At 37.4% G+C, this 18,631-nt stretch overlaps 1 protein-coding gene and 1 long non-coding RNA gene across 12 annotated transcripts in view; one reads left to right on the forward strand and one right to left on the reverse strand.

The window, feature by feature from the left end:
• The window catches only part of LOC127510665 (gastrula zinc finger protein XlCGF8.2DB-like), a 242,149-nt gene that overhangs the window by 109,598 nt on the left and 113,920 nt on the right, over positions 1 to 18,631 (reverse strand). For 4 of the 11 annotated variants that reach the window (XM_051890548.1, XM_051890547.1, XM_051890549.1 and 1 more), the window contains exon 3: positions 8,761 to 9,817. The exons of 3 other annotated variants lie outside the window; for them this stretch is intronic. In XM_051890548.1, coding sequence (XP_051746508.1) covers positions 8,883 to 9,817 — 935 coding nt within the window. In that variant the 3' untranslated portion in view covers positions 8,761 to 8,882. Of the gene's footprint in view, positions 1 to 8,760; positions 9,818 to 13,328; positions 14,832 to 14,947; positions 15,098 to 15,708; positions 15,768 to 18,631 lie in introns of those variants that run through there. 4 more of the 11 variants (XM_051890561.1, XM_051890546.1, XR_007929692.1 and 1 more) reach the window with 4 other exon arrangements.
• Positions 1,377 to 4,113, forward strand: LOC127510728 (uncharacterized). Its single transcript, XR_007929729.1, has 3 exons — positions 1,377 to 1,424; positions 1,753 to 1,839; positions 4,047 to 4,113. It is a non-coding gene; the product is annotated as an uncharacterized LOC127510728 (long non-coding RNA).

The raw sequence follows: 18,631 nt of genomic DNA on the forward strand, positions 1-18,631 counted from the left end.
ATAATCCAACTGATGGGAATTATGCTGGTTTGGTCTTTGTCGGGTCCCTCCGCCCAACTAACAAGGGCAAACTTATATTTTGACATTTTTTTTACCGCCTGCTTGATGCTGTCTGATTAACAGTCCTCTCCTGAGTCTCCTCGCGCCTGAATCACACCTTCCCGCTCAAGCATTACGCATGCGCAAGAGTGCTCCTCTGTCCTCTCTTCGAGCCCAGAGCGCGCCTGAATCACACCTTTCCGCTTAAATCATTACGCATGCGCGAGCTCAGTCCTTCGTCGCGCTAAGCAGTAGGTGCTGAGTGAGAGTAGCCTGCTGACAAAGAAAATGGACCGAGTCCGATTGAAAAGGAAATATATTCTTCCAGGTTCTGATCAAATGGATATTCCAAGAAGAACAAGACGGTTATGGAAAAAAAGGGTTTTTTTGGCTTGATTCTGGCTGATTTATGCAACACATGATAATGCTAACTAACGTTATCTTTTGTCTCAAGCTGATTTGTGAGGCAGGGATGACAAGGGGATAGTTCATTTTATTTGTATTGCTCTGAATAGGACTCTACAGCCATGATGTCGCCAAAGAAAGGCAACTTGGGATGACATAACATTATATGCAACAAGGCTAATATATCTACAAGCATTTAGCACAGGGATTCTCAACATAGAAGAGAGTAGCTATGGCCGCTGGGCGCATATGTGGCCGCTATTTTGTAACTATTTTGTTGTGAAGCTTTATTTGTGAAAGTGTAACAGATAGCTTGGCTCACTACAATTTCCATGTAGCTTGCCCATCACTGTGTATTATTCACAAGTTTTTAACATAAATACTTATTTTCTTGAGCAAGTGTATTTCAGAGTACATTCATGAGAAAATGAGAAGCATGACAACCTACATGTACAGAAGTGAATTAAATAAATATCAAACTGCACAACATGGAGACACACAAAATGAGATATTTTACTTATATGCATCTCTCAATACAAAGCATATTTCTATGAGTGACAACTGCAGGGGCAAAAGTTAATAAAATAATCAAAAGGGCACAAAGGTATTATGGCCACAGATAAGTTACTTTTCCACAATAAAAGACATGACCAACATCAGATGCGCATTAAATATTATTTACTTTTCTTTGACCAGCTGTCCGTGATCCACCCAGGACGGTTCCATGACCCACTTTTGGGTCGCAACCTTGAGAACCCCTGATTACACCATTTATCTTTTGCATCTATTAATATGATCACGTCACAGTAGCATTTTTATTTCATAGATGCATGTATTTTCTCAGAAGGGCAACACAAGCTCTGAGCTAAACATTTAAATAATTTAATGTTTCAAAGATAAATGTGAATCTGTGTTTTCTATCACTTGTACCCAGGAAAGAAATGAGGGAGACCAAGATCGATCAGCCAAACCAGGATCTGGTAAGTCATGAACTTTAAACATGTAAATGTAAAACTAGACCTTACTTGTGCTGTGCTGTCTTTAGCCAGAACATCCTACTTGTCACAAAATAGAAAGAATAACTATTTGTCTTCTTATTTTAAATAAATACTATTGTATTGCCAGATGCATCTCCTGCACAGAGGTCTTCATTAATATCTTAAAATATGTGCAGCCTACGAGTACATTTTGGCAATGACAATATTGTTAGTTATCTTGCAATATGCTTTTTTAGACTGTCGTTGAGTTACAGATTTTGGTCGAATTTGTTGCATTGATTATGTTGAAACTGTCCTTTCTTTTGTTTAGCCAAAAGCTCATGCCAGTTCTGATGCCTGGATCCCCGTAAGTGAACCATCTTCAGAAAGACTATCAGAAACTACAGAAGAGATCAATGTAAGTTTCAAGTGCTGGAAAACTAAATATTATATCGACCTGCTCACAATTGTGAGCTTATCAGTTATTTTCAGCTAAGATATTTAATGTAGAGTGGATACAGAATAGTCACATTATAAAGAACTGACGCACTCTGCTCCACAATGAATGGGGTTTAAGTGTTAGTTAGCAAGATAGTTGTGATACATAATGTAACTCAGACAATGATTCTGTCCTTCACGTTACTGCAAGTATAATGTACAAAAGGCCTGCTCAATGTGAGGGAATTCTGCGATGTGTGATAACCGTGTTTAATATAACAATGACAATATCAGTACTTTTTATAAATGAAGAAGTAATATCTATCTATACAGTTTAGTGTTTTCAAAGTACCGGTACTTTGGTAGCTAGTTGGTAATAAAAATAGTGAGTAAATGTGTTTGTGGTACAGCCGCGGATCAGTTACACACTGCAAACACAGCATATGTGAAAGCACCTGCACCGCATACGCACCGCAACACGGACCGCACACGGAGTATGTGTGAAACGGGCGTTAGCTCAAAATGCCCCACAAAATTTTTATATAGCATGTTAAAGTTATCACTTTTGAGGGTGAGCAAAAACGCACCGTTTTGTGTCTGGCCCTTTAAATGCAAATTAGCTGTTGGTCTCAGCACAGGAGGTAGAGCTTCAACAGCATGTGTCCATTTACCTCACACAGACATGCACTGAAAATATCAATGTTTATGTTCAAACCGAAGTCAGACAATGATGGAGAGACTCGAGAATCTGTGACAACATGTAGAAGCTACAGGACATTTCTGAATGTTTAGTTGATGAATATATGTAGCTTATGTGTAGTTATCTTCTAGTCATTGTATTAGCATATTCTGTCATGATAAATCGCGTTCCCGGGGGAGGGGTTTATGTAAATGTTAGGATTGGTGATGTCACTAACCCGGGAGGAAGCTTGTGTAGTTTCTACCAGCCATTTGTTGTAGTCCTTAAAAAACTATTTCTTTAAAAGCAAATATCTCCCTTTGCTTTGAACTTTGAGCGTTGTAACTTAGCAGATGTTGTTTATGCTCAAACAGCAACATTACACACCGACTAAAGTTAGAAAAGTGAAATCATAATCAACCACCCCTTTAAATATTAATCCTGCATGTTCTGCTTGCCTCTGTGTGAATGAATTGTGCAGACGTGCGGTTTAAATTTACCTCACACACACTGAAGCAAGAGTGACGGTTTTCAGTCTCTGCTGCCTCACGGTATGATGGCATGATGAAATTCATCTCCAGAGCCACTCTGAGAGTCACTTCATGAGCATTTTACCGTTTTATTTGAGAAAACTATTGTCATATATACACACACACAGAAACTCAAAAAGTCACGGCAACCAAAAATAATAATAAGTCAAAATAAAAGTTTGGTTTAACTTTTTCACTTGATATTTACACGTAGCCTTCAATGCTTATATACTTAGTATTTATGACGGTAATCATAAGTAAAGTCATTGAATGTAATTATATATATAATATATATTTGTTCATATAGTTAAATAAATGAGGAAAATAGTTCTATTTTGCTGTGGTACCGAAATTGGCACAGAGAACCGTAAAATGTTAAAGGGGTGGTTGATTATGAATTCACTTTTCTAACTTTAGTTACTGTGTAACGTTGCAGTTTGAGCATAAACAACAAAGCCAAGGGAGATATTTGCTTTTAAAGAAATCGTTTTTTATGGACTACAAAACAGCTGGCAGAGACTACACAAGCTTCCTCCTGGGTTAGTGACATCACCAATCCTAAAATTTACATTAACCCCTCCCCTGGGAACACGGTGTATAGATTATCAAGACAGAACTTCACATATACAATCTGGGGACATCAAAGACTTATTTGACATCTTGTGAAAAAGGCATTATACCACCCCTTTAATGGTATCGGTACCGACTACTGAAATCTTTGTATGCTTTCAACTTTTGCAAGATTCTGGCCAGTAGCACTATCATTAATAGAGTTATAACATATTTGATTAATGCTGATATCGACCAAGCCAGCTCAAGTTTTGTTGAGCATTTTGGTTTGAGCACAAAGTGTAAAATGTATTTGTGTGTTAATAGTAATTATTAGGTTACAAAGAACATGCTACATCCTGTTGGTGGCTGGCGGCTGTGCATGTGACAAAGGTTAATCAATACTTTGTATTTTTTTTCTAAACACAGACCCTGAATGAAAATTCCTCTCACTACGACTTTGACAATGGTTCGAAAGATGCACATGATGTCGGACACATTACAGTGAGTATAATGTGTATAGTACATTTCAGGTTTTTTCTTAGACATATCTTAGGCCGGCAACATATGGCTGCATGGCGTTTCTGTTGCGTGCCGGCTGCGTCGCGTTTTCTATGTCTTTGCACACCAGAAACATGTCTGACGCGATGCTGCTGCTGCTAGGTGACATGATAATTCTCATTGGTGGTATATTCAACATATGGCGAGAGAGTTGTGGAAGGCCTATACTTCATGTTAAACATAAATATATAGCAGCAAAGACAATGTCGGCAGTATTGAAGGCAAAAAAGGCTTACGGAATATTTTGTTCTGTATTGACAGGTGCAGTTTTGGAAAATCAATTTTAAAAAGTAACAATTACATTTATATCTGCATTTATGTCAAAACCTAGACTTTCAAACATTAAAATGTCATTTATTAATATGTCTTCATGTCAAATTGATATATAAACATCTTTTCCTATTCTATTTTGCCTGGAAACGCTTCCAACACGCTTGCGTGTCACATGAAAAATAGGCGTTGGTTCTATTTCTAGCATGCACGTGTTTTCTGCGAGACGCGCGTGTTACGCAGGCAGTCTGCAAGCTCTAACCTGTTAACATGGGAGCCGAAATAAAAACGGACACGCCATGCAGCTGAGACGCTCACACCACGCAGCCAGTGTATCACCGGCTTTAAGAACTAGACATGTTTCATTTTGGTAACATGGAGGTTGGCTTGTAAACTATCTATGGATTTTTATTTTGTAATCTGTTTCTTTAGGTAACTGATGATGATTCTGAACCTTGGGTTCCTCTCAGTGGACAACAAAGTTTGTCAGGACGAGCTGAAGTCTGTGTAAGTTTCAACTGTGTGGTGTTTAGTTGAATATATGGCTGTCTGCAGGTGGGAGGCTAGAATGAATGCCCTGGTCATCTCACCATCAGTCAGAGCATTAGCATGATGCCCGTTTAGTGCACTCGCAAGATCAGCAAAATGGTAGAGCAGAGACCAGGACAGTAAAGTGAAATTTGTTGAAAGTTATGTTTCTGATTAATCTCGCTAGTTCTACTGAATTGGGTGTAGTTAAACTTTTGACTAGTTCACTGAAGAACTAAAGTGATATTCTGAAGGAAAACACATGGCCGTAATGTGCCCTTTAGTTTTACAAATATCAATGGGGCAGGTGAATATTATATATTATTTTAGACTTGCAACAACTCCACTACGTCCTCAAATTAAGGTACAACTTATTTATTACCTATCCTACACTACTGTATGAACTGATTAATCAGGTGTGCCTGACATGAATCAGTTTATCCAATAGTTATGAAGTCAAATAACATTGCTAATCAGAATTTGTATTATAGAGCCTGCATGTTGACTGTGGAGATTCTATTCCCAGAAGTCCTACTTCCCCACTCTTGTTTGAAGATAAATGTTCAACAGAGAGTGAACCTCACTTCAATGATGAACCTAATTGCAGCCAAGCTTCACCAAATACCAGTAACTGTATTCCTGATGACAGTCTTGGATCCATTATTGGAAGTGAAGAAGAATATTCCCTTTTATTCCTGATGAGTCAGCAAATGAGGAATCTCATCTTGGAGAAGTCAGTCATGAACAGTTTCCTCTGGAAAATGAAGAGCCACTTTACACTGGTTCACGACTAACCCAAGCTCAGAGTTTTTTACTTATACTTTCATTTGTTTTGAGACATGGACTCACAGGCATGGCTCTCTCTGATCTCCTTGATTTGATCAATATTCACTTTCCAGGAAACACACAGTTAACCTCAAAGCATCTGTTCTTAAAAGAGCTTAAGCCTGTAGAAGGTCACCTACAATGTCACATTTATTGTCCCAACTGTGAGTACTACATCGGTGACCAGGATAATGAAGGACAATGTGTTGTATGCCACACAACATGGGATAAAAAACAAAACAAAATAATGACTTACGTAGTGATGGCTGATTTCAAAACACTGCTTCATGAAGCTTCGGAGCATTATGAATCAGCGTGTCGAATCATGATTCGGATCGCGTGTCAAATCGCCAAACTGCTGAAATCACGTGACTTTAGCGCTCTGAACCGCTGATTTGACACGCTGATTCATTATGCTCCGAAGATTCCTGAAGCAGTGTTTTGAAATCGGCCATCACTATATAAGTCGTTATTTTGGTTTTTTTTTGGCGCACCAAAAATATTCTTGTCGCTTTATAATATTAATATTGAACCACTGTACTCACATGAACTGATTTAAATATGTTTTTAGTACATTAATGGATCTTGAGAGAGGAAATGTCATTGCTGGCTATGTAGGCCTCACGGAGCCATCAGATTTCAACAAAAATATCTTAATTTGTGTTCCGAAGATTAACGAAGGTCTTACGGGTGTGAAATGACATGAGGGTGAGTAATAAATGACGGAATTTTCATTTTTGGGTGAACTAACCCTTTAATGTTGTGTCCCGTAAATCAGATTGGAATTGCATTTTAAACCACCTCCAAATGTGGGTTGAATAAGAATTGGAAAAAAAGAAAATCATTTCAGATTTTTTTGTGTGTGTGTGTGTGCTGACGAGACTTTTAAAAACCCATCTGGATAAAATCTGGATATGCCAAAAATCTGATGTTTGCTGATACATAACATAGACTAAATACAGCAATTGTGGCTTTTCACAGCAAGACAGAGTTTATCTTATATTTCTAATTCAGAGGGATTAAACTGATGGTTAGGCAGAATATATAAATCATAGGGATGCAACAATACAATTCAATACATACCTCTGCTTTCAGTTTGGTTTGGTTCTGATGGCTTGGCACATCAGTGTTTTTTGTTATTCTATGCTAATGTGACAGGAACAGCAAGAGGTTAAGGAAAAAAATACTTTTTTTGCATTACTCTTTCTTTTTACTTAAAAGGAAAAAAACACTTGTACACCTTTTTTGTATTGGATAATATATATATATATATATATATATATATTAACACTGGCAGCTCACAGCTGTACAGTAGCATTCAAGTATGATATTGAGTTAAAAAATGTATAAATAAAACACTACATAGACTTCATTGTATAAATTATACATTGATTCTTATTAAAGCTGCTGTATTAAAGTTTTTCAGTCAAGAGCAGTGAGTAATTTTCTCTTTGTCTTTTGTTTTATTAATATTAAAGGATAGTTCACCCAAAAATGAAAATTCTGTCATCATTTACTCACGCTCAAGTTGTTTTAAACCTGAATGAAGTTATTTCTTCAGTTGAACATAAGTTATTTTGAAGAATGTGGGTAACTAAAACAGTTGCTGGTCCACATTGACTTCTATTGTAGGGAAAAAAAATGGCTCTCAACTGTTTAATTTCATTTTAGACATAACCAACTGTGTTTATGTTAACCTTGTGTGTATTTGATAGCACTAGTGCAAAGATAACTTGTGTGAAAGATAACTTTGATAACTTGATGTCTAGCACTCATTGAAGTATAAGCGCAAGACATCACTTCCATTATCAGAGCACGATCAGACCTCACTAACCGAATGCTGAACGCAGTTGGACATAGTGGTGTTTTAGAGGTAAAAAAGGATATAAATACCGTTCGGTTTCTCGCACAAACCGATCGTTTCGTGTCTTAGGACATCAATGTTTCGTCATGAGCCGCAGGGTTTGATTTGGATTTGTCTAAGCAAGTTTTATTTACTCTTATAGACGAAGTTCCCATTGACACGCATTATAAGGCTGACAGACCACAACGGTTGGAGTTAAAAATCATCATTTGTGTTCTACTGAAGAAACAATGAAGTCACCTACATCTTGGATGAGCTGGGGGTAAGCAGATAAACATCAAATTTTCATTTTTGGGTGAACTATCCCTTTAATAACTAAATTTAATCATTTATAAGTGAAATAATTGTTCATGAAGACTGGAAATGAAAAACGCCTTATATTCAGGTGTGCATAATTATTAGGTAGGTTTTCTTTTACAGATAAAATGAGCCAAAAAAAAAAAAAAAAGATTTAAATGCAATATTAGAAACTGCAGTTAAGGCAAGACCATTGGACAGTGAAATGCTCATTGGGTCAGCAGGGTCAGACAAAAACTTGTGGGAAAGAAAAGGCATGTTAACGGCAAAAGAATTAAGGTAAAGAATTAAGTGTGAAACTATCAGGAACTCTTTAGTCTCCAGTGCCACCATGTTCCAGAACTGCAACCTACCTGGAGTCTCCAGAAGTGCAAGGTGTCAGGATCTCAGAGACTTAGGTTAGGTAAAGAATCCAAAAAAATGACCCCCACACTTAAGAATCACAAGCTGAAGTGTCGTGAAATATATGAAGACTGTTTTTTTATAAGCTTTATAGACAGACAGATTGAGAGTGACTCTTGAAGGACCAGCACCACATCCTCTTGTACCACTGTTTGAAGAATTTATCTTCCAGAATCTGGCAGTAAGTTTTGGTAGTTCATTTTTAGTCCATCTCTGCAAAACGGACTTCAGGGTAGGAGATGGACTAAAAATAATGGAAGAATTTAGATGGACTAAAATTCTGCTGTGGTGCGTAGCCTTAATTTTACAGAGAGAGATATTTTCTGGTGCTGTTTTAAATTGCAGAACCATTTTAAATGTATTTACCAAAAAACAAATAAGGTTTCACGTAAGCACTTTTCAGATATATCTGTAAATGTGATGTAATTTTTTTTAATTACACTGATCACAATTACATTGCCTTCATTCAGGGTAAATGTTCAAGTGATTTTTGAAATTGCTAATTTTATTAAATCTCGTTACACTGAGGAACACTGTAATGTCTTTCCAGAATGAGTTTGCAAGTGATGTTTCAGGTCTCTATGATATGTGAAACTCTCTTCACACTGAGGACACTTATAAGGCTTCTCTCCAGTGTGAAGCCTCATGTGAATCTCAAGGTTTCCTTTAAGTTTGAAACTCTTTCCACAGTAAAAGCAGGCAAATGGCTTCTCTCCAGTGTGAAGTTTCACATGAGTCATAAGATTTCTTTTTCGTGAGAAGCTCTTCCCACACAGTTTGCAGGTGAACAGCTTCACTCCAGTGTGAGTTCTCATGTGGATTTCAAGAGATTCCTTATATGTAAAATTCATTCCACACTGAGGGCATGTGAAAGGCTTCTCCCCAGTGTGAGTTCTCATGTGAGTCTTGAGACTTACTTTATGACAGAAACTCTTTCCACATTCAGAGCATGTGAAAGGCTTGTCACCAGTGTGAATTCTCATGTGACATTTAAGATGTTCTTGTTGCGAGAAGCTCTTCCCACACAGTTTGCAGGTGAATGGCTTCTCTCCAGTGTGAATTCTCATGTGATTCTTGAGACTTACTTTATGACAGAAACTCTTTCCACAGTGATGGCACGTAAAAGGCTTGTCACCAGTGTGAATTTTCATGTGAGTCTTAAGGTATTTACTGAATCGGAAACTCTTTTCACACTGCTTGCATTTGAAAGGTTTCTCTCCAGAATGAATTATTACATGCCTTTTAAGGTCCTTTATGTCTGGAAAACTCATTCCACAATGATGACATAAACAGTCTTCTTTTGAGCGAGTTGCCGTCTTTCGAGCTCTTTTTGGTGTGGAAGTTTTTTCAGTCTGTGAACAACTAAAAGATTTTTCTCCAGTTATGAAACCATGATGTTTCTCTTCCTTTACATCATTCAGTTCTTGACTCTCCTCTTTCAGCATTATCAGATCTAAAGTGAACAGATACACATACAAGTTAACCCCAGTTTAATGGCACAAAGCAACATCAAAACATTTAGACATTTAAAGCAACAACATATATGCTAGGTCCTATACCATATATATATATATATATATATATATATATATATACACACATACATACATACACACACACAGTATCTCACAGAAGTGAGTACACCCCTCATATTTTTGTAAATATTTTATTATATCTTTTCATGTGACAACACTGAAGAAATGACACTTTACTACAATGTGAAGTAGTGAGTGTACAGCTTGTATAACAGTGTAAATTTGCTGTCCCCTCAAAATAACTCAACACACAGCCATTAATGTCTAAACCGCTGGCCACAAAAGTAAGTACAGTCCTAAGTGAAAATGTCCAAATTGGGCCAATATTTCAATATTTTGTGTGGCCACCATTATTTTCCAGCACTGCCTTAACCCTCTTGGGCATGGAGTTCACCAGAGCTTCACAGGTTGCCACTGGAGTCCTCTTCCACTCCTCCATGACATCATCACGGAGCTGGTGGATGTTAGAGACCTTGCGCTCCTCCACCTTCCATTTGAGGATGCCCCACAGATGCTCAATAGGGTTTAGGTACCCTCAGCTTCTTTAGCAAGGCAGTGGTCGTCTTGGAGGTGTGTTTGGGGTCGTTATCATGTTGGAATACTGCCCTGCGGCCCAGTCTCTGAAAGGAGGGGATCATGCTCTGCTTCAGTATGTCACAGTACAGTACTCAATGAACTGTAGCTCCCCAGTGCCGGCAGCACTCATGCAGCCCCAGACCATGACACTCCCACCACCATGCTTGACTGTAGGCAAGACACATCTGTCTTTGTACTCCTCACCTGGTTGCCGCCACACACGCTTGACACCATCTGAACCAAATAAGTTTATCTTGGTCTCATCAGACCACAGGACATGGTTCCAGTAATCCATGTCCTTAGTCTGCTTGTCTTCAGCAAACTGTTTGCGGGCTTTCTTGTGCATCATCTTTAGAAGAGGCTTCCTTCTGGGACGACAGCCATGCGGACCAATTTGATGCAGTGTGCGGCGTATGGTCTGAGCACTGAAAGGCTGACCCCTACCCCTTCAACCTCTGCAGCAATGCTGGCAGCACTCATACGTCTATTTCCCAAACACAACCTCTGGATATGACGCTGAGCATGTGCACTCAACTTCTTTGGTTGACCATGACGAGGCCTGTTCTGAGGGGAACCTGTCCTGTTAAACCGCTGTATGGTCTTGCCCACCTTGCTGCAGCTCAGTTTCAGGGTCTTGACAATCTTCTTATAGCCTATGCCATCTTTATGTAGAGCAACAATTCTTTTTTTCAGATCCTCAGAGAGTTCTTTGCCATGAGGTGCCATGTTGAACTTCCAGTGACCAGTGAGAGTGATAACACTAAATTTAACACACCTGCTCCCCAATCACACCTGAGACCTTGTAACACTAATGACTCACATGACACCAGGGAGAGAAAATGGCTAATTGGGCTAAATGTCCATTCTGGACATTTTTACTTAGGGGTGTACTCACTTATGTGGCCAGCGGTTTAGACATTAATGGCTGTGTGTTGAGTTATTTTGAGGGGACAGCAAATTTACACTGTTATACAAGCTGTACACTCACTACTTTACATTGTAGCAAAGTGTCATTTCTTCAGTGTTGTCACATGAAAAGATATAATAAAATATTTACAAAAATGTGAGGGGTGTACTCACTTCTGTGAGATACTATATATATATCAATATTGTTAACTCTTCACTTTCTTTAGGACACATCCCAATAAAAGGTTAAGAACCAATTCTTTGAATCGAGAATTTCAGCAGAAACGGTTAGAAACTGACTAGCATAAAAATAAGCCAATCGCCTGGTAGGGGGGCACCTGGGGTGGCCAACCATATTTCATTGAGGGCTGGTGCTACCCCTGGTACAAGGGCATGGAGAAAATTCCCGCCCACACTCCAATCACTGAGAGTGAGCTGCAACTGGCCTCTACAAATATTTATGAAGATTTGGAAGAGGATATTTCCCTGATTCTCCCATCCCTGCTGGTTCCACCCAGCTCAAAGTCACCAGTGCCCCCAGTGGTTCTGCCCAGCTCAAATGCCCTGTTCCAAATGGCACCCTAAACCCTCACGGCCTTCCTCTGAGTCTGCACTTTCATGACGTAATGCCGCTTTGACTGCCAGGTAAAGTTCTCTGCATAGCTCTCAGTCTTGCGGGCTCAGCAGAAGTGTGCATCGAGGGCGCATAGCAGCCGCAAAGGGGGCGCTCACGAGCACTCTTCTTTAAGCTTAAATGACAAATGGGACATGCTACGGTCTTGTGGACTTAACGGACACGTGCAAGCAGCGGCCATTGTAAGTCCACAAGACCGAAAGTGCACATGAAGTGTGCCATTTAGGACAGGGCCAATGTCTCTTTGTGTCTCCAGAGCAAGTCCTTCAGCCCCACCTCTGCTGATTCCCTTCAGCCCCTTGATATCTTCTTCTTCAACTCCACTCTGTTGTGTCACGTGGGCTAATTAGTCCCCCAAACCTGTTTCAGTTGATTACCCTCTCCATGTATTTAAGCCCTCTGTTTCCTTAGTTCTGTGTCCGGTATTGTCAGCGTTTATGTGGTTGTGTTTACATTACTCTCCTTGTCGATTTAAAAAAAAAAAAAAAAAATTGTTTCGTATACTTTTTGTTGTTTGCGTCATACAACCAGTCCAAGACAAGAATAATGTGGGAAAAAAACCTAAAATGCTTAAAGTCTTAAAAATTCACCTCTAACACATCAGTTTGATACTGTAAATGTGGTTTGATGTTGTATGATCACCAAACAGCAAAATTTAGTCTGAAATCTGAAAATTTTAAATCAGATTTGAGCAGCCAGAACGTCCGACATCTGTAAAAATCTGATTGGAATCGCATTCCAAACCACCTCCAAAAACACAGATTTCATGCGTTTTTTGCTGTCCAGAGTTTCAAAAACCCATCTGGTTAAAATCTGTCTGTAAAATATAAATCAGTCTGACTCTGAACATAGCCTAAATGTGGCTTTTTACTGTTAGACAGAGTTTATCTATATTTTGATTCAGAAGAATTAAACTAAATCAAATATGCCTTCATACAATCAAAATTAGAGGATATCTACCGCAACAGCTCAATATTTGAAACTATAGCTAAGGAAATGGGCAGGTATTCATATGTAAATCACAATATAATATAAATAAAATATTGAAAAAAGAAGCAGCAAAAGATGCAAAGACAACACAAAGCACAGGTTGTAAGCACGTCACCTATTTAGAGGGTCTCTGATATGGGTCACATTTAAAAGGTTATGTGAACTGCACAGTCTCACCAACAAAAACAAAAAGAAGTTATATTTGACACAAGAACACATTTTGACTATATTCAGCTGCAGTGTGAATGTTGCCTTAAATTGTGCCTTTTTTAAATTGTAGAACCATTTAAAAGTATTTACAAAGAAAATAGACAAATAGGGTCTCACATAATGATGATTTATTCACAAAGTTCAGGAGGAGCACGTGCAGAAAATTAGTGGCTGTCCCAAGCAAAATCACCCCAAGGTCAGACCATGCAATGCTCAGAGAAATTGCAAAAAACCCAAGAGCTACACCTCAGACTCTTCAGGCCTCAGTTATGTTAAATGTTAACGTTCATGACAGTACACTTAGAAAAAGACTTAACAAGTATGGCTTTGGAAGGGTTGCCAAGAGAAGCTGTCTTTTCATTAAAAAGAACATGGCAGCACGGCTTAGGATTGCCTTTGGACAGCTGAGGCCAAAGTAGAGATGTTTGGCCATAATGCACAGTGCCAAGTTAGGTGAAAAACAAACTTAGGAGATCAGCACAAACACCTCATTCCAACTGTCAAGCTTGGAGGTGGAGGGGTGATGATTTGGGCTTGTTTTGCAGCCACAGGACCTGGGAACCTTGCAGTCTTTGAGTCGACCATGAACCCATAAGGCCCATTTGTCCTACAGCTAAAGCTTGTCTAAAATTGGGTCATGCAACTGGACAATGATCCCCAGCAAATCTACAACAGAATGACTGAAAAAGAAAAGAATTTAAGGTGTCCCAGTCAAAGTCCAGAGCTCAACCTGATTGAATGGTGTGGTTGGACCTTAAGAGATCTGTGCATAAACAAATGCCCACAAACCTCAATGAACTGAGGAAACTTAAAAAAGAAGAATTCCTTCACAACAATGTGAGAGACTGATAAAGTCATACAGTGTACTTAGTTTGTCACCCATGTCTTCTCCATTTTTGCTTTATTTTTGTTAAATAAATAATGACAATGTAGTATGTCATATTCATGTGTTGTTGTTCATCTGAGGTTGTATTTAGACCTGATGAAGACCAGATGATTTTGATGTCTTGATATGTAAAAACACAGAATTACTTTCTTTTCACATGACTGTATGCTAGATCCTACACCCACTAAGCTGCTGGAAGAGATCTTTCCTGTAATCCCTGAAGCTTTTCTCATTGTTAACGCTTTCTATAGGACACGTCCCAAAAAACAAAGAAAAAAAGTTGAGAATCACTGATCTATGTGAAAATACATTGTTGCACGACTTTCCACCAAATAACCAAGTCTAGATACCTGCTAAAGTTGTGTTACGACCATTTAGATCAATGGTTCCCAAACTCCCAACCCATTTTGTATGTCTCCATAATCAAACACTCCTGATTTTGATCATCAGCTCATTATTACAGACTAAAATAAACTTGGGTGTGCGTCATTACTTATATTGTGCAAGTGAACACTACATTGGTGGAACCCGTGCAACAGGTTTAAATGGAACACCATACCACATATCCTAAATGGATGAGATGTTTAGGATACAACATCTCCCCCAAATTAATGTGTTGCTTGTCATAATAACGAATGCCCAAAGTGGAAGTAGGATCTTCTCAGGTTGAAGGCAGCGTTAGTATTTGTCTGGTCATGTGATCTCAACATGTCTGTCCACATGAAGCGAACTAAAATATAAAACCACTTCAAATTAGGACATAGTCTTCAAATATATCATTCACTTCTGTAGAGCTGTACATTTTAATAAGGATCAAATGAGTTCAGCTTTGATAATGAAACCAACCTGTTTGTTCCTCAGTATCTTCTTGTTTCACACAGAATGTTTCTTCAATCGTAATGTCTTCATTCTCTTCTTTAATAAACGCCATCTTTATAATAGCGTGTCACGTGGATCTCATTTCCTTCACCAGGAGTTTTTCTGGGTGTTTGGACACTGTCATGATTAAGAAAATGTTAATGGAAAAAAAAAAAAAATCCAAACTAAATCTCTGGGTGCGTCTTAATCAGAGTGATTACCACCCTCAGTAATACAAATTAATAAAAGAACACAAATTATATGCTCTTCATACTTTACAACTTTAAAGTTGGTATTTAATGATTTGTACATTATATTCAATATAATCCATTTTCAAGAAAACGTTTGCAGTTGGTTTCTAAAAGTTTTAATGAATTAAAAAGTGTGTTTGTGTTCTCCTTAGCAGCATGTCTCGTCAGCGTGTGGTGAATCGAGCTCTTCGAATCACTGAATCATTTTGATTTATATTTGACTCGGAGTATCAAAAAGCTCCGTTCGTCCCATCATAACTTTATCCAGTGACCGAATTCGTGTTTACGATAAACTGATTCACGATATACGACGTGAAATGAGACGCAACATTTTGTTACTCCTGTGAATTGGCTTTACTCACAGAAATAACGTTTATAGATGTTAGATAAAACAATACAATTGTACATTTAATTCATTTTAGATCGCCTCTGATAATTATAAAAACAACTGAACGATTTTTATCGATTCAAACACGTTAAATGTTTAAAAACACAAACCTTTCTTCAGCCGAATCATTCACAACAGACGTGGGGTCGCGGTGCATACTTATGATGTCCTATCTTCAGACCAAAATAAAAGTCCCATTCACAAGCTGCTGTCCAAAATCACAAAGTGCACAGAAATTTACATGCAAAAACACACACATATTAGTAAAAATAAATAAGGTATTCGTATTTGAAGCCTTGGAGAAATGCATATTTAAATAAATGTTGCCTATGATGCACTGAAAGAGTTTAAGTAGCACATCTTATATGTGAGATTCTGTGTAAGACACAAAACAGTCATATTTGGGAACATTTACCCCATTTTTTTTAACATATATAAAGGCAAATGTTACAACTCAAAAGGAATTTAACAACAATAATAGAATTATGAACAGTAGACAAAAAGCCAGTAAAAGAAAAAAAGAAGAAAAAAAAAACAATCAGCCAGGGCTAACATATAACTTAAAGTTATAAAGAGAGAGAGAAACAAAGTCTTTTTTTTGTACATCATGAAAAAGGCATAAATATTATACTTTGTGCACAACGTAAAGGACTTTAAAGCTTTGACATTGCTGGAAGAAGAGCTAGTCTTGACAAAAAAATAATAAAAAAAAGGTTTAACAGACATAAATTTGCACTTATGTATAAAAAAAAAACTTTGCTAGAAAAATAAATAATAGATTTATAAGAAAATACTTGCCTTTCAGATTTTTATCGGAGTTATATAATCCAAATAAGACATCCTTAAACACCAAAGAAATTTTTTTTAAAAAAAGAAGCACGTACAAATAAACAAAATTTCTTTCAAAAAAATAGCTACGTTACTTTTTTTTTTTTTTTTTCTTTTTTAATGTTTTATCATGCAGTGAAAAGGGGATTTTTTTGTATGTATTACTAAAATGATAATAAAGACTTTTTAACAGTTTAACAAACAGATTATCAGTTATCAATTAAAAGAATGTCTTCCTTAGGTTTAGGTATTAAAGTAAGTAATCCCTGTGATAAGGTAGGTGGAAGTGTTTCAGAAGCAATACTCTCCAAATACACCTTAAGCAAGAAAGGTGCTAATACCTTTTTTTGTAAAGTTCGGCTGTCAGCTCATTTGTGCCCGGAGACTCATTGTTCTTAAGAGCTTCAATAGAATCAATTATTTAATCAATGGATATATCTTTATTGCAGGCGATCTTATCTTCATTAGATAATGTCCTAACATCCTTCAAAGACTGGAAAAATGAGAAAGCTGAGTCCTTGCAATATTTAGACTTAGAATAGAAGTTTGCACAAAATGTGCCAATTTCCTTAGGATCAGAAATAACAGTACCGTTGATATTTAAAGAATTAAGAGTCAAGCTTCTAGAATTATTCTTTTCCATTCTGAAGAAATATGCTGTACTTTGCTCTCCTTGCTCTAGCCATCTTCTTCAAGAGTGAATAAAAGAGCCCTCTGCCTTATACATTGAGTCTGAGTTTGCAGATCATTAAGTTCTACTAACTCAGCATTTGACAAATTATCCTGCATTTTACCACAGAGTATATTTTGTTACACCAAGTATAGGATTTAATTTTTGGAAATTTCTCCCTTCAAATGTCAATAATATCAAATTTATCCATAAATATCTTTAATTTAGAATTTGTAGAGGCGGACTGTTTAGGTGGCTTAGATATATTTTCTACCAGGTATTCAAAATACAAAGTTTTGTGCTTTATATTGTGTAGGTGCTTGGCTAACCGTCTAACTCACATTATTATGTAACGCTATTATCTAAAACTTTAATATTACTGCTGAAGTGGTGCAGCATTAAGAAGCACATATACTACAGTGCTACGTTCTCTACATCTGGTCCCAAGAAGGTGGCCAAGTGGATTTCACTGCTCAAGCACATCCAAAATAGACACATCCATGAGAACTCTGCCTTCCCAAAGTGTGAGCATCCAGAAAGAGTGTCTAGGGATCCCCAAAAATGGTTCCAACCCGGGTATGCATAGAAAATGTCTAACAGATTGTGTTTTATAATGTGTCAAAGTACAAAAAAAGCTTAATATAAGTGATTTAGAATTTTACAATACTGTCACTTTTTGTCATTCATGGGTCAGAGGCTCTCTACAAAGTGGAAAAGGTCATGAACAATAAGCGAGTCCTGAAGGATGTGGAAAAGCTCAGTCACCATTACCAGACATCTCTGCTGGAGGCCTTCCACAGCATGATCCTGCGTTTTGCTCCCAAGAGTGTGGTTTTCCCTTTCATTGGAATGTTGTACAGGTAATAGACTTACATTCTGCAACAAGTAGACCTCGTTTCCTGTTTACACTTGTCGTCTTTGGGGTCAATATGACCCCAAAATTGAAAACGTAATTGTGAAAAAAATATACATTTTCAATAATACAAATAATATATCATTTTTTTTGTTTACTTCTCATCTATACATTAATGCTGTGTTTTGGGAGATTTGGAGTACTTTTGTACCTATTTACCACAAAAATCCGCAACTACGCCGTTAGCTTGCATGTGAAATATAAATTTTTTATATAAAAATCCCTTAAATTATGATCTAAATTTAATTTAAATTGTTTCTGGATATTGATCTAGGTGTTAGGTGTAGAATTCCACCTTTTGCTGGTTAGAGATAAACCTAAGGGGATTACAGTTTAAGAAAGAAATTGTTCTGACCAGCAGGGGGCCATTGAAAGCCATTCATTTTACTGGATGTGGCCAACTGCTCGTAAATGCCACATAATTCACACCTAAAGGACAAGACTCAGAGTCAGATTGTAGTTGTATATAATTGATTTTAATGAACTAAGTGTAAAAAAAAAAAAAAAAAATTTAACTTCAGAATGTAGACAAAATAAAATAAACAATGTGTAATAAAACCAACAGCAATTTCCAGAAATGAACAGGAGTAAAAGTGGACAACAAATAATAATAATAATACAA

This window comes from Ctenopharyngodon idella, chromosome 4 (assembly GCF_019924925.1).
Source record: "Ctenopharyngodon idella isolate HZGC_01 chromosome 4, HZGC01, whole genome shotgun sequence".
Classification (NCBI taxonomy): Eukaryota; Metazoa; Chordata; class Actinopteri; order Cypriniformes; family Xenocyprididae; genus Ctenopharyngodon; species Ctenopharyngodon idella.